At 31.6% G+C, this 19547-nt stretch overlaps 10 protein-coding genes across 10 annotated transcripts; 5 read left to right on the top strand and 5 right to left on the bottom strand.

Moving 5' to 3' along the window:
* Positions 1-87: 87 nt before the first annotated feature.
* cubi_02900 (40s ribosomal protein KH domain) lies at positions 88-753 on the bottom strand (the record flags this gene model as incomplete). The annotated part of the gene is made up of 1 exon (XM_029019911.1): positions 88-753. The coding sequence occupies one exon, from the start codon at positions 751-753 to the stop codon at positions 88-90; it is 666 nt and encodes a 221-aa protein (XP_028875318.1).
* Positions 754-1600: 847 nt separating this feature from the next.
* cubi_02899 (uncharacterized protein) lies at positions 1601-3241 on the top strand (the record flags this gene model as incomplete). The annotated part of the gene is made up of 1 exon (XM_029019910.1): positions 1601-3241. The coding sequence occupies one exon, from the start codon at positions 1601-1603 to the stop codon at positions 3239-3241; it is 1641 nt and encodes a 546-aa protein (XP_028875317.1).
* A 291-nt stretch (positions 3242-3532) lies between these two features.
* cubi_02898 (uncharacterized protein) lies at positions 3533-6004 on the bottom strand (the record flags this gene model as incomplete). Its single annotated transcript, XM_029019909.1, has 1 exon — positions 3533-6004. The coding sequence occupies one exon, from the start codon at positions 6002-6004 to the stop codon at positions 3533-3535; it is 2472 nt and encodes an 823-aa protein (XP_028875316.1).
* A 298-nt stretch (positions 6005-6302) lies between these two features.
* On the top strand, positions 6303-9055 carry cubi_02897 (kinesin-like protein; the record flags this gene model as incomplete). The annotated part of the gene is made up of 7 exons (XM_029019908.1): positions 6303-6345; positions 6397-6914; positions 6966-7139; positions 7188-7350; positions 7399-7709; positions 7756-8685; positions 8735-9055. The coding sequence occupies 7 exons, from the start codon at positions 6303-6305 to the stop codon at positions 9053-9055; spliced, it is 2460 nt and encodes an 819-aa protein (XP_028875315.1).
* Positions 9056-9420: 365 nt separating this feature from the next.
* cubi_02896 (uncharacterized protein) lies at positions 9421-10014 on the bottom strand (the record flags this gene model as incomplete). Its single annotated transcript, XM_029019907.1, has 1 exon — positions 9421-10014. One exon carries the CDS (start codon positions 10012-10014, stop codon positions 9421-9423), a length of 594 nt encoding a protein of 197 aa, XP_028875314.1.
* Positions 10015-10135: 121 nt separating this feature from the next.
* On the bottom strand, positions 10136-10717 carry cubi_02895 (guanylate kinase; the record flags this gene model as incomplete). Its single annotated transcript, XM_029019906.1, has 1 exon — positions 10136-10717. The coding sequence occupies one exon, from the start codon at positions 10715-10717 to the stop codon at positions 10136-10138; it is 582 nt and encodes a 193-aa protein (XP_028875313.1).
* A 244-nt stretch (positions 10718-10961) lies between these two features.
* On the top strand, positions 10962-12871 carry cubi_02894 (uncharacterized protein; the record flags this gene model as incomplete). The annotated part of the gene is made up of 3 exons (XM_029019905.1): positions 10962-11057; positions 11130-11564; positions 11612-12871. 3 exons carry the CDS (start codon positions 10962-10964, stop codon positions 12869-12871), a joined length of 1791 nt encoding a protein of 596 aa, XP_028875312.1.
* A 252-nt stretch (positions 12872-13123) lies between these two features.
* Positions 13124-15490, top strand: cubi_02893 (uncharacterized protein; the record flags this gene model as incomplete). The annotated part of the gene is made up of 1 exon (XM_029019904.1): positions 13124-15490. The coding sequence occupies one exon, from the start codon at positions 13124-13126 to the stop codon at positions 15488-15490; it is 2367 nt and encodes a 788-aa protein (XP_028875311.1).
* Positions 15491-15514: 24 nt separating this feature from the next.
* cubi_02892 (pre-mRNA splicing factor domain-containing protein) lies at positions 15515-16906 on the bottom strand (the record flags this gene model as incomplete). Its single annotated transcript, XM_029019903.1, has 1 exon — positions 15515-16906. The coding sequence occupies one exon, from the start codon at positions 16904-16906 to the stop codon at positions 15515-15517; it is 1392 nt and encodes a 463-aa protein (XP_028875310.1).
* Positions 16907-18732: 1826 nt separating this feature from the next.
* Positions 18733-19426, top strand: cubi_02891 (uncharacterized protein; the record flags this gene model as incomplete). Its single annotated transcript, XM_029019902.1, has 2 exons — positions 18733-18910; positions 18954-19426. The coding sequence occupies 2 exons, from the start codon at positions 18733-18735 to the stop codon at positions 19424-19426; spliced, it is 651 nt and encodes a 216-aa protein (XP_028875309.1).
* Between the last annotated feature and the right edge of the window lie 121 nt (positions 19427-19547).

The following is a 19547-nucleotide window of genomic DNA, read 5'->3' as shown; positions in this document are numbered from 1 at the left end:
ATTGGGATAATGACTAGATTTTTCCACGGAAAAAACCTTAGCCTAATTGTAAATAATAATTCTAGTTATGATAAACAGTATTCTGTTCTATTGGTTAATAGGATATTCTTTGGGTTCTCTAACCACGACAGCGTCAGGTAGTGGTTTAGATGGCCCAGTTTTACCTTCGGGATCATATGGAAGCATAATCTTAACCTGTACTCCCAATACACCTTGTTTCATCATAACATTACGAACAGCCTTGTCAACAAAATCTCTGAAAGGCTGGCCAGTAGCAATCATATAACCATCTCTGAATTTCATACTCTTTGCTCTTTGGGCTCTTAGCTTACCAGAAACTATGACCTCACATCCCTTAGCACCTGATTCCATAACATGACGCAATACACCGTAACATGCTCTTCTGACAGCAACACCCTTGAGTAGCTTATAGCGTAAGGATTCAGCTTGGGCCATTGCGCAAAGTCCTCTGTTCTCAATGCGCTCAGCGAAAAGCTCCACACTACCTTCCGGAAAGTTAAATCTTTTTTGAATAAGAGAAGTAAGCTCACGAATTCTACGGCCCTTGACACCAAGGACTTCTCGTGTGCGAGTTGCTCTGATGATGATCTCAGTTTTGATTGGAGTTACTCGGACTTCGACACCTGCATAACCATCCTCCGCAAGAGTACAAGAGAGGAATTCATTCAATTCTGCTTCAAACACTCCATCATTAATAAATTTACGTTTCTTGGAAATTAACTGAGGTGCCATTTTAGCCTAAATTCGAAATCTTCCAATTTTTAAATAAAACTATCTTAATTCCTACTTAAAAAAAAAGGTCTTGCTTTGCGTCTTTCTCCTTTACTATTATTTTCAACTGAAAAATTACAATATTTTTGAATTAATGGTATTGGCTTAGCGCCTTTAAATAATTTAAATAAAATGTTATTTAATTACTTTACTCCTATAAAAATTAATTCTAACCTCTTTTTTTCAAATGATCATATAGTCTCCAGTCATCATTGTCTTATTAAATAATTTACATACCGAGACACAAGACGGCGTCTCAAACACATTAGTCTTTATATCAAGGGGCGCTTACCTCATTTTTTTCTTGAAATGACTTTGGATAAATTTTGTAAATGTTAAGAAGTTCTTAATTTACATTGATCTGTAATAGAACCACACTATTAATTTCCCAAACTTTATAAGTTAAACCTCCACTTTTTCGTCACAATTTATAATGACGCAAACTGAATTTAAATGCTTTAAACCCTTTTCGCGTTGCTTATGATATTATAATACTACATTCCATCATTTAATACCTTTACTTTGCAATATATAGGTTTATTTTACTACTTTAAAATTTTATCTCAGGTTTTAACACTCAGATTCTGCGGAGCATGCCCAAGGCTGTTCCCGCCAAAAGCCAAAAAATACTGGTATTGGATTGACTATTAGGATACTTTAAAATAAACAGTAAATAAATTAAAGAAAAAAGGCTAATCTCTTAAATAAGCTTGTTTTAAGTAAAGTTGCTCAAGTTGTACCCTTCTTGTTGTATTACTGTGACTAATCTTGAATTTTGAGTATTCTAGAAACAGGTTAAAATGCGAGTATGAGATACAACTCTAAATTAAGATTATTCAGGTCATTTATTGGGTTTGTTCTATTAATAAGCTTTTTTCAAAAAATTCAACGGATTTCTTCCAGCACTATATTTAACAATGGAGAAAATACCAGTTATAATCATAACGAAAATTTCAAACAAAAACTCTTTGAAATTTTAAATAAAGGGAAAAAGCCGGAAAACCATGGAAAAAATCCATTTGACACATTTTTTGGAATGTTACTGAATATTGATGACCTTAGAGATTTAGATTCAGAAAAGTCAATTTTCGAAAATGGCCCTAAGTTACGTGTAATTAATAAACAAAATCCGAATATTAAAAAAGAAGTTATTCCCGATCATTCTACAAGTAATTTGGATAAATTTGTTAAATTTGGACGGAACTGCAACCAATTATTTGACTGGGGTACACAAACAAAAGTTTTCCGTCATTCGGTACATGATAGTTTAATCCCAAAAAACTCCCAAAACCAAATAACACAATCATTTCTCGAGTTTTTTAATGTTATTAAAAAAGGAGGCAATGATATTTCCAAGAAAAAATCTTATAAATCAAACTTTAAAGAAATAGTTGTACCGAGCATGATTGCAGGTGTAAATAATAGTGAATTAGATGGTGCAACAAGAGGGATTTTAATGAATGAACTTTTAGTTGAAACTAAAATGGGAAAGGTATCAATACCAAAAATTCGCCCAGATGGACTTCCATCTATATCTTTTATTGGAATAGAAAATGAAGTTATGCCATTGCATGTCATTTATATCAAGGAAAGTGACCGATTTTCATTTAAAACATTTCCAAATTTTGTGCCTCCAGATATTCCAAAAATTGCCGGCCAGAGGCTTAGGGAATGGGTCATTTTAAAGTATAAACAAACACATGACTTTTTAATGGATAAATCAAAAAAAGATTTGGAAAGTAGGTCACTGTTAGAATCTTTGAATAATTATGGAATTTACTTTGCAATCGAATTCAAGGATGATGCGGTTTGCTATCTTTCAGAGGTGACCAGGTACAATATTAACCATATTAAGAATGGTGACAGTGATAATAAGGCGCTTGTTTCTAGAATAAGCAGAATATTATATGCTAGATTGAGGCCATTTATATCGTTTAAATCCACATTTATTCCTTTAAAAATGAGTGAATTTCGTTCATTATCTTTTATAGGTTCTCCCGTTTTGATGAATAGAGCAGATAATGAAGACGATTTATTAACCCAACAAGCTTTATTTTACTGGTCAATTGAAGCTGAAAAGTTTTTAAATGGCTATAAAAGAAAAGACCATGTTTGCAATGAACGTGAAATTTTTATTAATACTGAATACAAGCAGCATTGCATGATATCTCCCCACGGAAAAAATCCAAGGAACCCCAATTCTTATAATAATGGCTTTGTTACCACAGTGTCCTGTTTTGGATTGCACCCAGAAGGTACAATGGTATTATTCTTATATAAATCTTTACTTTCACTTAGGATATGTCAAAAGGATGGTAGTTGGAGTGATATAAAAGTTCTCTCCAACCAAAATAGAGCAACAATTATATTTCACAAGTGTCATTCCAGAAACAGTAATAAAGAAAGTTTTTATTCACGAGTTTCCACCGCTTCATTTTTTGAAGATTAATTTATATATAAAATTCATGCCACTCCGCTTATACTAATTATAATTTTGAGTTTCTAAACAAAGCTGTTCAAGACGGTTGAAAAGGCTTTTTTTTGAAAATCGACTAAAACAAAATATATTATATACTAATCAAATGATACAGATTTCAAATTAATTAAATTTTAGGAATTCGATCTTTTTAGGTTTTAATGTTTTGATTTATCTTAGCATCATTTATTTGACTAATCTCTAAATTACAATCCTTACCTTATAAAGCGTTAATTATCGTTGAGAATCGAACTTATAGTTAACTTATTTTGGCCTTAATAACTTTGTTTTACATTTTTGGCAAGCCCCTTTAGTTTTATTCAAGATTGAATCAAGAGTAGACCAGCTCTCGCAGGAATAACAAAGTATTTCTTGATTAAAAGATGATAACGTGGATGCATCTGTGAATGCAAGCTTCTCGGATAACGAACAGATATGTTGGCTTAATAAGGATATTTGTTCGTCGTAAGACTGCCTAGTTACTTCAATATCATCGTTTAGATCATTGATTCTAAGTTGTAACCTAGTTACAGTATTTTCGAGTGTTTCATTCGCCTCTCTTAGCTGAGATTCAAAAACTTCGTGAATATATTTCTGGGTTTGATTTCCGCTTTTTGTTTTCCTCAATTCTAATAACTTACAAGGTTCTGAACTTGAACAATCAGGAATTGCTTCCATAGATGGCAAATCATCATTCAAATCTGATTTATGATTATCCAAATTTGAAGACTGATTTACAGAATTAAGTTGACTCATCAAACTATTTATAGTTTTAAGTTGTTCGTTTTTAGTTTCTTCAAGCTGCTCTATTCTTTTATTTAGAATATGCAATTCTGGAAGAGTAATCTTTGGAGGAGCAGTTTCTAGCTTGCTTTTTGTTTCCCTCATAGTAATTTGGAGTTCATTGAAATTATTGACGCTCTGACAAATTATTGAAGGATGCTGGTATAATGAAGAAACCAATTTTTCAAAGTAATCTTTTTTTTCATCAAGAAACCTAGATAGTTCCAATACAGAGCTACAGAAATCATTCTTAATATCACTCGATGCTTCATTGAAAAATGGAAGAGTGGAATTTTTTGAGAAAAAAAACGATTCAAAAATCTTGTTGGCATCTTTCAATTCAGCTGAAATTAATTCAATATTACTTTTAATCTTCAAATTCATCTTGATGTATAAACTTTTTCTCATTGCTTCTAGTTCAATTAATTTTTTGTGAGAACTAATAAACGATTTACTCAAAGAGATATTTTCATCTTGAAAATTAATGTCTTCGACCAATATTCTTTTCACAAAATCAAAAAATTGTTTCTTTTCTTCAATTTCAGCACAAAATTTAGTTAAGTGATCCTTCATATCCCTTCTTAATTCCAAAAATGCGACATGAAATGAATTTGTCCATAAAGTGTGGGTATACAATAAATCGGGTTCTTTTCCAAGGTTTAAAGAAAAGTTAAAAAGGCAATTTACTTCTGATAAATACTTTTTAATATTTTTTATAACAGTGAACAATCCCGATAAAGCTTTTTTATTTTCACTTTGAAATTCAGCTGATAATTTATTAAATTCCATTTTAAATGCAACAATTTGTAAATTAAGTGCGTTTTGAATTGAATCCATTGCATTTTTTGACTTTTCAACCAATACATTCTTAATTTCCGCGTTATTTAATTTATTTTGGTCATTCATGCTGTAATTCAATGTTGATTGAGTAAAATTCTGTTCTAAAATGAATTCGTTTTGAAAAACTACGCCAGAAGAATCGATCAGACTTCTATCAACTTCTTTAAGAAGAATCAGTATTTTTTTATAAACACCTTCAATAATATTATCTTGAAAAGAAAACTTATTTATGTAATAACCAACGCATTCACTCCAGTTTTCAACAAATAATACTACCCTTTTGAGGAATTCATAAATTAGAGATTCTAATTTTAAAAAAACAAAACAACCTTTCTGCCTGCAAGTATTCACCCAAGATAAATAATCCTCTTCTAGTTGCAAAAGATTAACCGGAGGAACCAACTTTCTTATTTTATTTAGCTTGTTACTTAAATTATTACCATTAAGATTAATATTTTCCAATAATTCTGCAATCTTTTTATTATTAATCCTATCTTTTTCTTTAAGTCGATTTAATTCATCTAAAATATCATCTTCGTTTTTCCTCTTTAGTTTTAATTCATTAATTTCTGAATGCAAATTCTCTATTTCATTATTCAATTTTGCATTATTAACAAGATGTTCTTCGATTGCTTTTTCGTGTTGTCTTTTCAAATCAAATTCTTTAATGTGTAGTTTTTCATTTTCTAAAATTTTTAGGTCTAGTTCTTCTTGAAGAACTGCAACTTTTTCCTCCAACTTTTCATTCTTTTGGAAGTTCATTATTACCCCATTCATTGGAAGTAGTCCTGTTAAAATCCCTTGTACCATTTTACCATTTTGGTTGGCTGTTTGGTCATTTTTTATGTTTCCATGAGATTTAGACTGTTCTAATTGGCACAATATTTCCTCTATCTCTCTTTTTAATTGTGTTTCTCTATATTGTGAGGCATCAAGGCTTGAAACACATTCTTTGTGTTTAATTTCCAATTCTTCAAAACCGCTTTTTAAATGCTTAAATTCATTTTCTTTAGTTTCCAGTGACTCTTTCAGAACCACCGTTTGCTGTTTTAGCTGGGCAAATTTTTTCCTTAACCTTTCATACTTGGACTTTAAGTCTATCTTTTCATCCATTTCATAAAATATCCATAGTATTATTTACTCGTCTCCTTCTACTAAAATGTAATCTTCTGCTGTTACTTCTCGCTTATATGATACCTCCAATATATCTAGATCTTTTTGTTTTATATGCAAGCTATTTTTAATTCTTTTGTTTGGTTATAAAATCCCCAAAAGCATGCCACTATAATATATTGGCGCCACGGCGGGTCGTGATTGTTAGATTTATGCATGTAACAGGTTAGTGGAGAAAAATCTGCAAAGCAGAAGATAACCTGAAAATAATGTGCATATAATCTGGCATATTAAAAACATGAATTTTAGGGTTTTCCTTTTGGTCTTACTCTACATTATTGGTAGGTTTGAGTAACTGAACTCGATATTATGAATTATTTTTCAAAAAATAGGATTAATATGCTGTGACGAAACAAGTAAATACTCTGTAAACGAAAAAAAAAAAATAAACAATGTTTCTAAGACTTTTCTTAGTGAATATCCTTTATTGGAGGACTTTGATCTCGAATTCCAACGTGAAGATGAAAAAGTAAATAATTACGAAGAAATATCAGATTTCATTTCAAAGAATAGTCAACCTACAACAGAAAAATCCTCATTTTTCTCATTATTTAAAAAAAATAATCCAAAACGACTGAATAAGAAAAATACTTGGTCATTAAATAATCCTCACACAACTTTCAAAATAATCAGCCCAAGTTTAAATCTACAGCAAAGGAAATATAAAATCTTCCCTTTAAAGAATAAAAAATCACCAGATACTGTTAGTAATAATGGCAAGATTATATCTCAAATTTCGAATTCAAATTTGTCCAAAGGATCTTTGGAAAATACATCTTCGGCATTAAATTTTGTTGAAGAAAGAGGAACACAAACCAATGGTGATTCATATTCTAGTGATGTAAGATTTGTAAGTAAATAAAAATTTGTAATATATTTGTTATTATTCCTATCAATCTAGGAAATCCTAAAAAATGAGGAACTTAGAGAAAGAGAAATGAAGCAAATTATGGATGAAGTTGCGTTCAAAAAAGAAAAGATTAAAGAAAAGATTGAGGAGGAGCGTGAATTTTCACTAGTGGACCCAGAAGAAGATCAAATTGAAACATGGGATGACACTCAAATATATAAAAAGGTAAGTTTGTTGTATTAAAACTTTAGAGTCTTAACACATTTAAAATAGGTTGAGCCTGGAGAAGAAAAAATGTTAAAATATCCTTATGAAATTGGTGATCCGAAAAAAATTGCGATTCGTAATCATCCTGAACTTAAAGGATATAAACAAAATGATATAAATTTGTCAGAAATGAAATCCAGACAGTTGAAGCATGACCAGGAATTGGAATGTAAGTTTGACTACATATTCCTCTTTTTATTTTTATCTTCTTATTTAGTTATTGAGACTTCTCAAGAAGCACAGCATATGTTTGAAACTGCAGGTTCCCCATTCAGAAATGTTAAAAGGGGAATTAAAGACCCATTAAATGATGAAGATATGGCTGTATTAGATATGCCACTAGGGCATACTCCAGACGGAATTAGAGATATTGTCGAGGAATATTTTTGGGGAGATTTTCCAAACTTTAATTATGAGCACGATAGAGTTAATCCTCCTGATAACTTGGCTCACTTTTTTGATTTGGATTCAAATATCAAGAATGTTTTAACCTTATCTCCGCACAGTTCAAATATATTAGAACCAGGGGTGAGTATCAATTAGTTAATTCTTTTTCAAAGATAATTCTCTTTAGTTGAAAGATCTTATTTCGATTCATCCAAGAACAAAAAAAGATGTTAAAATACTCATTGCAGAAAGAAGAGATCTACTTACGGTTAAAGACCGACCTTTTTCCCTTACCAGATCAATCTCCAAAGGTTTTAAAAATATTTTTATGAGAAGAAAATCCAAAAAGGCAAAACAAAAGTTTTTGGCGGATCTTAGGGATGCAATAATTGAATGGTCTAATGAATATGATAAAGAATTTCCTATGATTACTTTGTCTCCAAACAAATACATTTCACCCAAAATAATCAAAGAAGCTTTAAATAGCAACGAAAATAAAGATATGAATTTAGATCTAAAGCAAAGGTTAGAATTTGTAGAGGAAATGCTCAAAAAAGAAGAAACTCCAACTCCAAAAGATTCCAAACTGTTTAATATTCATCTTTCTAGGCAATTGTTCCCTGAGTTAAAGTTTGAAGATATTCCTGATATTCGAGGAATTCCAATAGAAGAATTAATTATTTTATCGTCCTCAGGAATATTACCCAACATGGGTGACTTTGAACATACTCTTAATTCACTTAGAAACGAATTAATAGAAGCTGAAAGAATAAAAGGTAGCTTTGAAGACCCTCTTGATCCTAGGAGAGTAAGTAGGCATGTGTTAATTAAAGAGCTTCCGCCCATTTCAGCAAGTGAAGATGAATTGGCACAATGGGAAATGGAACAAAGAGAAAAGATGATTCAAGAAGAATATGATGAGCATGGCCACCGTAAATTTAAGCTTCAGCAATTACCATTAGACAGAATACCAGGTGTTCCAAATTTGAAATTAAAACAAAATGAAATGAAGGTCGGTAAGGTTGTAGTTTCGGATGAAGAAGTTGAAAAACTGAGAAATTATGAAAAGAATATATATCCTGAGTACATTAAAAAGACAGATAAATTGTCTAGAGAGGTTGGTTTGTTATTTTGCGTTAATTATTACATTATAATCTGTATTTTAGGCTGAAAAAAGAAGAATCGCTCATGTTATTGATAAAAGAGACCAAGTTGAAGCTGATTTAAAGAGAACCCCAGCTGCCTTTAAAAGAAAAAACCAAGTTGATCCATATAACTTCATTTATGAAAATGAAGGGATGAATTCCAAAATTAGTGACGGAAATAAGCAACTGGAAAGGCCACACACAACAGCTATGACCCATTTAGACAAAAATTTCAAGAAAACTATATTTGATAGCTCCAAATTTAATTATGGATCAAGTTCAGAATTTGGAGACAATTTGAATGATTACATAGAAGCGGAAGACTATATTAAAAAAAAATGAAGCAAAGTGACAGAAAACTTTTAATAACTAAATTAGATAAGTTAGGTATAGAATTACGCAAAAGCTGTCTCTAAATGTTATTATTAATAGTTAAGAATAGGTATTTTTTTTATCATCAATAAGTTATTTTAAAAGTAATTTGCATAACAATTTAATATAGAAATTTGATTAAAATTACTCTCCAATAAGTTATTGATCAATATAAGAAACTTAAAATTCTGGATTCAAAGAATAGTACAAATAAAAGCAGTACCCGTTTTTTTTGAGATGAATTCAAATTTTGCTCAAAATGTGTTAATTTTACTAATCAATTTGTGAAATCAATTAGAAAAGTTTTATCTAAGTTATTTTAGTTTTTTTCAAATTTATTCATTTTCCGAATTATTTGTAAAATTCTTAGAATTTGAGTTAGAGAATAACCCAGAACCTGAACTAATAGAAAACTCAACATGCGAATAGTTCAAACTTTGAATAATTGGTACGGCTTGGCCCGCTCCTTCATGTGAATGATGATGTTTTTTAATGTAAATTACTCTCTCCGACGATTCCACTCCGCCTGAAGATACATTTTTTACAGAATCTAAATCTGTATTTTCTGCTATTTGAGCTCTATGAAATGTGTTCGGGTTCTTTCTCAGATCTGGCTTTCTGTAAATTAAATTATAAACTGTTTCGGTAACAAAAAGGGTAACTTCCTCTTGTTCTTGGTTAGTAATAATAAGTTCTATCAAACTATTTGAATGACTCAAACTATCATCCAAACTACTTGTTATGTTACTGCCTTCTGCATTTTCCATAAGTTCATCTTCTATTGATGTACATAACTGAACTCCTTCCAATCTATTGTCAGAAGTAAGAACTAAACTAGTTTTCATCTTCCAAAATGAGTCATTTTGTTCACCCAAGGAATTTGAAATTGAGAATAATAATAAAGTAAAATAGAAAAAGAGTGAAGGCATAACTAATTAAATTTAAGATTTTGTTTTGTTAATTAACTCGAATTATAATTTGGTTTTGCTTGATGCAGCGGGGACATAATTTTAAAAAACATTACTGCCAAGAAAATAAATCAGTAAAAAATTATTGAGAAATATCTTCCCAAAATGATTTAACTAGTGCACCAATTTCATTACACGCAGTTTCCAAATCGTCATTCACTAATTTGTAAATATTTGGATTGCATTTAATCCTTTCAATTTCCTGAGTAGAATTTTTTAGCCTGACTTGAATTGCCTGGTCCGAATCTGTTTTTCTCTTTCTAAGTCTTTTCTCCAAGTCTTCCTGAGACTTTGGAAGAATACCAATATAATATGCCCTATCTCCGAAAGAGGATTTTTGGATTTGCTCGACTCCTTGGACGTCAATATCAATTAAACAGATCTTTCCCTGATCAATAATGTTTTCTATTGCTTGTTTGGAAGTGCCATAAAAGTGCTCATGTACTTCCGCATACTCAACAAAACCGTCAATAGATATCATACTCTTAAACTCCTCACTTGAGCAAAAATGGTATTCCTTCCCATTAGACTCTCCCCCTCTGGGGCATCTGCTGGTATGAGAAATTGAAAACCCAAACTTCTCAGGAAACTCCTTCATAAGGTAGGAAATCAAAGTTCCTTTCCCCACTCCACTTGGACCGCAGATTACCAGAATATCCTTCATTTTTAAAATTATAGGCAGGAATTTCCAGAAAGCTATTCTTGCCTAAATCCCTTGCTAACTTTTTAAGCCTTCAAAACCGTTATTCTATGGTCGTTCTTTTCGCCCTTGCGTATTCCAACTTTTTGCCTTAATAAGTATATGGCGCCAGTCTTTTAAGATCTGTGGTACCGAATTAAAATTAAGATTAATGGTCAGAAAATACATATTTTGGTTCAAATAAAACTGCCTGGAAATTTATTTAATTATGAGCAAGAGATATTTTGATTATCTAGAAGATTTGAAGTATTGTTTTGGAAAAAAAGATAGTGATTCATTCTATTTATTAAAGGAAATATTAAAGGTAATTTATTGAATTAAAGTAACAATGTTTTATTAATTAATTATTAAACACCTTTATTGCCCCTTTCTTTAGAAATCTGTTAATGAAAAGCCCATATTGAGTAAATGTTCCGAAAAATTAGGAGTTATATTGGAGCTCTCTGAATTTATCATAGAATCTTTTAAACAAAAAGGCTTCACTCCCGATGAATTGAAACTCCTATCCGAACTCTCAGTTTTACTAGGGTTAATTAGAAATATATCGACTGTTTCTCTTGAAAATAGGAGGATCATTTCTAATTCTAAGATATTCAAAAATTTGAATTATTTTATATATATTAAACTTGGTAATGAAGAAAAAATGGGACTATTTAACTTAGTTTCATATGAAATTTTAAAAGTCTTAGACTATCCATCCCCAAAAGATATTTCTTATAATGCTGAACATTTTAAAGAATTTTTGCTCCTCACCAGCAGGTTTCTTCAAATATTAGCAAATATTTCAGTTGATAATAATATTGAATACCGAGTAAGTAACCAAATAAATCATCACGTATCCAAAAAATCAAATTTCAGAAATACTTGTTTAAAGCTTTATACCCATTTGGTTTTATTAATATATATTTGTCTGAACTGATTTCTTTGGCTCTTGGGAATTCAATAAGTATTAGAACTGAGACATCTACTGTTGCTTGTTCGTTTCATCTTATTTACAATTTAATTAAAAATAAGACAGTTACTATGGATGAAGTTGTATGCAAGAAGGAGTTATTTGGTTGTTTTGTTTTTGTTGCGATCTCAATGTATTTTAATACATTAAGATATGCAAATACTGAGAATTTAAAGTCATCAGAGTGGATGTTTTTCTTTTTCAAATATTTGTTTTCTGAAAACCCATCTACATTTAGTGATTTATATTTTTATAAACATTCAGAAGATTCTACCATCGAATGTGACGCCTCTCTCATTTATCTAACAATGCAGGAACCCTATATTAAATTATCAATGCTTGAAAGCAACAATAAAAATATATCAGATGCAAAAATAACAAAAGAAATTTTAATTCTTCAGAAATATCTTTCAAATACTATAATAACAGAATACGAATACAAGGAGATTTTACTTGAAATTTGTGTAGAAATCGAAACCAATACCAATTTTAAACAAAACTTACAGGAATCAGCTGATCAAAACATAATTTCTCAAATTCTCCTCTTAAATGGTACTTTTGATACGATCCTTTCAGAAATAGAGAAAGGAGTTTCCTATCTGGATCAGTTAATTAATCTTCAGATTGAGAATTATTTGTCAAGTGCGAGAAGCAAAAATCCTGTAGGTTTCAGTGTATCAAAGTTTGGAAATGTTAAAGGATGGGTTTCTGTTCTAAGAATTAATACTCCTAAAAATGAAAGTAATATTGATTTTTTTGGTAAAGCACTTATAAACCTTGCAGACTTATTGAGAGTTATGTTAAAATTTAGAAAACATCTAATCAAATCCAAGAGTATAGGAAATGAAGAAATAAGAACTATTTGGAAGCTAATCAGTGAGGAGATTTCTATGGCCTCTATCATTCAAGCAATTTCCACAATTTTTTATGGAAATACTCAACTCCAAAATTCATTTACTTTAATTCAGGATGGTAAGTTCAAAAAAGAATCTATAAAGCTTTTAACTGTGCTTAAAGGAATTGAAATGCTCATCGAATGTACAACAATCGTTGATGAGAACCACCCTTTAATAAGAGAAGCTGCAGTTTTTTCCCTGAGATCAATTACCGCAAATAACTCGAAGGCTTCCGAGATTATTTTTAGTTTGGGTAAAAAAAAAGCATAGAAAAGGCCTAATATGTTAATAATAAATATTTATTTGAATAAATCATCTATTACAAATTTTGTTTCTTTATTTTTAAACTTCAATTTTAGGCGCTAATGTTTAAACACAAACTGTATTGTGTATTATTCTGTATAAATAAGAATAAATTTCTATTTGAATTTGGAAAAAATTTGAGTAGCATAGGTTAATTCTAAGCCAAATTAACTTGCTATTTTTAGTATATTCTATTTTAACAGAGGGTTCTCAATCCAAATGGAAGACTACTATTACTCTGAGATTAATGAGAGCGAGCTTTTAGATGATGATCGTCATAATGACGAGACATTTGACGTGGGTGAAGTAGGTGATGATTGGGTTCCTTCAATTACATTGAATCATTTTGAAATGAGGCACGAACACCAGGGAAGGGAGGGGAGAAATCAAATGAAAAGGCTCGAGGAATTGATGAAGTCCAAAACGCCATTAACAGTAGAGGAGATAGAGGCAGCAATAATGAGTCAAAATTTTTCCAGAGAACAAGGCCCAGGAATAACTCAGGAAGAATTTCATCAGCAGAATTATCTAGATCATGAGACTGAGCATAATAATGTGAGACGTAATCGAGTCCATTCTGGCCATTCTCATAATAAAGGAAGCCTGCATGAATCATCCTTCCAACAAAGACAAAGAAATGCGAGTAACCAACACTTTTCTACAAAAAGGAATGATGATAGAGGCTATTCTGGAAGCAGGGGGTATAAAGGAGGTCATCACGATAATTTAAACCACGATCAGGATGCGTCTAAGGAACCCGAACCAGTTCCTGAAATTCCTTTTAGTAGTTATATTTTTCCACTTACAAAGGCCCACATGTCTGAAATTATTTCAAATAATTTATCATCTCCATCAAATTGGAATTATTCTGGTTTTTCTAATGATACCTTAAGAAACAATCATTTAATGGTCTCAAGAGACTTTGATATGATTTTGAGAATTCAGCTTCAGCAAATGGCAGAAAGACCAGAAATTCAGTCATATTCTTCTAAGTGGAATAGAAGACTCCTTGCTCGCAAACACAATCTCCCCTTGGGTAATGGTGATTCTTCAGAGGATAGAGATCAATCTAAAGTGCAACCCAAAGCGGGGCAAGAAACGGGCGATCGATCAAAAAATAAGTTTAAGGAGGGACAAATTGCTGACCAAGATCCCAATAGAATTCGTAAATTCGGGAAGTCCACATATTCTACGGTCAGGGGAGCTAGAGAACTTATTAAAGTGCATAACTTATCAAAAGATGATAATTCTGAGTTGAGAGATGAAGTAAATATTGGAGAAAATGGAGAACAATCAAAGAGTTCAATAAGTGGAGATTCCTTATTTTATACGGGAAATATCCATCATCAAGCACTTTCAAGACAAGTTTTTGAAGTATTACACAATAGTGTTTTTAATTCTTCTGAATTTGGGAGTAAAGATGACAATAAAGTTCAAGCTCCTGGTCCATTGGTTTATTCTATAATAGAGGCAGGAAATGATCTTCTGCAAGATGTCAGTTACTTTGATGATGAAATTGAAAACTGTCCAACTGGTCATTTACAAGCAAGACTTCGTCTTGACCAGGAATTAAGAGATACCATCGACTTAATTTTTCAGCTACTATTCGGGTTTTCAAAGTATACTTCAGTATCCCCAAACACAGAAGACACAGGCTACAGAAGTGGAGATAATTTTAAAGTTTCTGAGATTTCTTTTACAGAAAGAAATATTGCTTGTTTGAACGCCAGGCGCTGGCTTTTAAACAAAATCCTTAATATTAGGAAGGGAAGACACTTTGTTTTGAGTCTATTCCATATGCCTCATATTAGCGAGGGCTATATGACAGTTTTATTAGAGTCCATTCTTGCATGCAATGAGCCAATGATTGAGATTTTCAGATCATCATCTATAATCCTGCCTCCCTTAATGGCTCTTGTTCCTAGGGCTTTTAGATATCGGCAAGGCCAGGACATTTTAGCACCTCATGATGGCTTTGGATATTCAGGTGATGTAGATCAACTTATCGATGACTGGAGAAATATATATCAAGGAAGTGACCCATATGATGAAGAATATGTCACTAGGGAAGATTTGATGGTTAAGGCAAAGTTGGGAACAAAAATCCTGGAAACTACAGCACTACTTGCAAACAGAATGATGCAATCTAACAATTACAGAGATACGTCTTGTTTAATCCCTAGTCTTTCAGCCCTCCTTAAGTTCTATACCCAAGAATCTATTCAAAGCCTTTTGGGAATTTCTACTGGGGTGGTATTCCTTGCTCTTCTATACAATTCAATTTCGGTTGTGCCCAGGCAAGTAGAGACTCTAAAGCAAATCACGAGACTGCTTGTTTTGGCATTCACAAATTATCTACTTGAAAGAGACTCGGAAAGCTCTCCGATAATACCTATCAAGCTCTCACCTAATGCTCTAAAAGACTCTGAACCTGTGGTACTTTGTGTTCTTCAAAGATCAACAAATGACCCGAATCTTAAAAGCATCCTGATGAACTCAATTTCTGATGTGGTTGGGGCGGAAAACAACGATAGATTCATCTCGGAATTGCAAGATCTAATAGTTAGAGGAACATCAAAAAATTAGCTAACCTAGCAATATAATTATATCCTACTGAAACTTTTGTTTCTTGTTCTTTCCCCCTGTATCCTCAAAACCGTGGCTCCCTGCCACCGCCTCTTCTATTGTGCCGAAGAGATCGGGACGCTTTGAAACAAAGGCAGCCAGATTTTCTTCTATGTTTGAAGATGCTGTGAAGGCAGAATCTTGTTGCGCCCTCTGTATTAATTGGTCCTTCTGTTGTTTCCACTTCGGGTCTAACAGTAGAATCCTCATATGATTTGAAATCTCCTCAACTGGAATTGACTGACCTGTAATTGGACATCTGTACATTTTTCCTTTCAAGCTTTGTTCTTCTGCCTTGGTGGCATATCCCCTCTTTTTTGGTACTCTAACATAGTTCTTTATTATTTTAATATTTTTAAATTCTTCTTGTTCAGAAGCATCATCATTTTTTCCGTTATTTACTTCATTAGAAACTTCCATATCATTTGCTCTTTCCTTCTCTACAACTAAAACGTTAATCTGTCTCTCTTCGCTTTGAATTTCGTCCTCTAAAAGATCCTTCCTATCATGCTCATTTAGAGTGTCTAAGGAAGACTCCAAAACTACCTTTGAAAGAGTTGAAAAATCGACTGGTTCAGGCAGGTCAGTACATATATCTTCAAAATCAACAGTTTCAACAATGTTGATTGCCACCCATTCCAAGTCTATATGGTCTTTATTTTCTAATTCTAATAAATCACTGTTTGAGTCAATTTCCTTCTTTCTCCAAAGGCTGTTCTTATAACAACGCCTGAATATCATCTGTAGATCTTCGGCTTCTTTTTTCATCTGCATTAGATAATTCTTATTTGGAATTAAACAAAGTGAGTAAGTTTCGACTAGGTCCGCAAAGTATCCAAATAATGCGTGCCCAGGTTTCAAAAAATCAAACTGAGGGTTATTTGCCTCTCTACTAGTTAACTCCGATAAAAAAGATTGCCCGTTCCTAGACAAATACATTGCTGTAATTTTTATTACTGACTCGTCCTTTATTGAAATCATAGGATGAGAAACAGTGTATTGATCTTTTCTGGGCTCTTCAGGCTCCATTACAGCACCCCCCATGAACCCAAAGTTTCCACAGAAAGATGTTAGCATCAATACTTCCTTTTCTGCAACTTCTTGTTTCTCCTTCCTACTATTCATATCTAATATAGCTCTAGGAATCGTAGGTCCGCCATCATCAATAGAAATACCATTTTTAAAGTCTTCAAGTCGTTTCTTGTAATATAAATGAAAAGGATTATCCTTATTCAGAAACGTGAACTTAATACTCCCTGACTCACTAAGTATTCTAGATTCGAACGCCTCCCCATTTTTTGCTACAAAGCTGGCAGTCTTATCAATTGTCGTTCTTAATTCAAATGGAGGATAAATTAAGCCAACTTGGTTAGTCATTACGTCACTTAAATTTGTATAATTTAAAAGTTTGTAAGTTTAAATTTAACATAATAAAAATAATAATGTTAGCTCTTTTTATTAAATCCGGTTTCTCTTATCACCTATTTTTGCACAAAAATTCAATTTAAGTCAAGTCCCGCAATTTTGTTATTTTTAGATTATTTCCTTCTTTTCGGTACTGCATAGAAAAATAAGCTCATCACTTCAAACTATTGTTTCCAACCTTCAATATAAAGAATACAATCCATTATGAGACACAGACTGTCAACGCAAAATGCGAAAAATCCCGTAATAACACTTCACCTAAACTAAAGGAGTCTATACAACTAAAAATACACACTTCCAAAGTATTGAATAGATTAGAGATACATTGGTTTCATTGAAAAAACGTATCTAAAAAGATACGACTTGCTGGTAGAGGGCGAACCTAAACCCTGCCAATTCAGGTGGGTTGTGAGCATCCAGCGAGATTATAAAGTTAGCATGGCTAAAGCAATTTTAGTTTATTTAACTAGTTAAGCCTTGAAAAATAAGGACGAAACTAGTAACGAGGTATAACTTGCCAAAACCCCCCGTTAGAAAAACTTAAGTCGGTTTAGGTTATCGGAAAAAGATAATATTCCGAGACGAGCCAATTTACTGTAAAGTTTAAAAAGTGAATGGAGTGGTCCTAATTATTTAGAGACACCAGTGTGAGGAGAAATTATGCCAGATTAATCTTATTTAGCGCAATATTGTTAAATTTAATCACTTTTAAGTATTTTATTGTCTCAAATGTGTAAGGTTGCGGTACATTTAGACATAATAAATTAGAAACATAAGTTTAAACTTTACATGCAAATATGTTTGATTATAAAAAATTTTAAATATAAATGAAATATTTGAAAGTTATTTTGATTTTTTTGCTTAAATTTACCATAGAGCCCTTACTTGTTGATTCCTATTTTTAAAAAAATACTATTTATTTGCAATTCTGGACTTTTTCTTTCTAGTATTATTGCATAAATCCATAGCTAAAATCCTTTTATTTAGTTAATTCTGTTCGCTTTAATAAAAATAAAAATTGAAACAATTAGATTCACACTTAAGATACAATACTTAGTTTAAAAAACTTAAATTCTATGCCTAAAAATATAAACCGAATGATAATAATGCAAAAGTAAGCCCTAAGCCCAAAGTAAGTGACCCTGCAATTGATAGAATTAGTTCATCCTTGAAATTTCTTTTTAGCTTCGGGAATCTGAATTCATATACAATAAAAAATGCAATAAACAACAATGCTAGAGAATAAAACTTGAATAATATTTAACCATAAAAATCCGACAAAACTTACAAATAAATGAGAGGATCATTGATATCGGTAGAAAACTTTGATTGGAAACTAATAGTGGGAAAGGCTCTGGGTTAAAGTTGCTGTTCATTCTTTAATTTCCACAATATTATTTAATCCCTGAAAGTCAAAATAAAATCACTTAATGCAAAATAAATATTACAAAACAGTTATCCTACCGCCAATATTTTTTGTGTAAAGATATTAATTAAATTTGTTTTAATAACAATGATAAAGATGCCCAAGCAAGCCAAAACCACTTATTTGTCTGTGTGAGTAGTTTTTAATGTATTTATTTCATCTTCTAAATTCTTAAATTGATTTTCTAAATACATTCTAACATACTAAATTTGACTTCCCCTCAACTGCTTGACCAAATATAATTAGAAAAATTGCAAGTTTAATTGCTCTCAAAAATACTTATAACACGACTATTATAAAGTGATTTTTAAATATTTGCGAATTAATAATTTTTGTTAATGAACCTGAACTTATGAAAGTTTCCCAACGGATTATTATTCAAGCACTGGCATTATTTTTGTTTATAAAATACACAGGGATACATTCTGCACTCTACTTTTACGTTCAAGAAGGTACAGAAAAGTGTTTCATACAAGAAGTTCCTAAGTCTGTTCCAATTCACGTAAAATATGAGAATGTGAATAATTTAGGTATGTTCAGCCCCCATTTTTGTGCATAACGTACTTTCTTTAGGTATTGATTGTAACATTATTTTCAGAAACCCAGAAAACATTGAAGTATTTAGTAGGCATGTAAACGAAAATGAGCATAAAGGGAGTGTCGCATATCTTCCAGAAATAGATGGAGATCATAAGTTATGTATTAGATGCGAATCTTCAAATTGGTTTAAATCAGAGCAAATGAAATGGAAACTCTCAATTGATACAGGTAACTTGAGTGAGCACCTCGATGTAGATTCTATAGCAAGCAAAGATGAGGCAAATTATATAGAAGAGTTTATCAAATCTCTGACTAACAAGGTAAATAATCAAGTATCTGAGGGGGAATATGAGTTTGAAAAACAAGAAAAGTTTTTACATCAAGCACTGAGTGTAAACAAAAGAATTGTGATATATTCTATCATCCAACTATTATTAGTATCAGCTATTTCATATTTTTCAATTATTCATATGAAGAATTTCCTTAGAAAACAGAAGATTATTTAGTGTCTGATTTTTCATTTTTTTTTTCTTCATTTTTCAACTTAACGCATAATTGTGAGGGGAAGGTAAACAAAATTACATACAAGGTGTGAAAATTATAGCAAAAAAACCAGTTTCTAAATTA

The sequence above is a fragment of the Cryptosporidium ubiquitum genome (genome assembly GCF_001865345.1).
Source record: "Cryptosporidium ubiquitum isolate 39726 chromosome Unknown contig_1, whole genome shotgun sequence".
In the NCBI taxonomy this organism is placed as follows: Eukaryota; Apicomplexa; class Conoidasida; order Eucoccidiorida; family Cryptosporidiidae; genus Cryptosporidium; species Cryptosporidium ubiquitum.
This window is presented reverse-complemented; position numbering and strand designations above follow the sequence as displayed.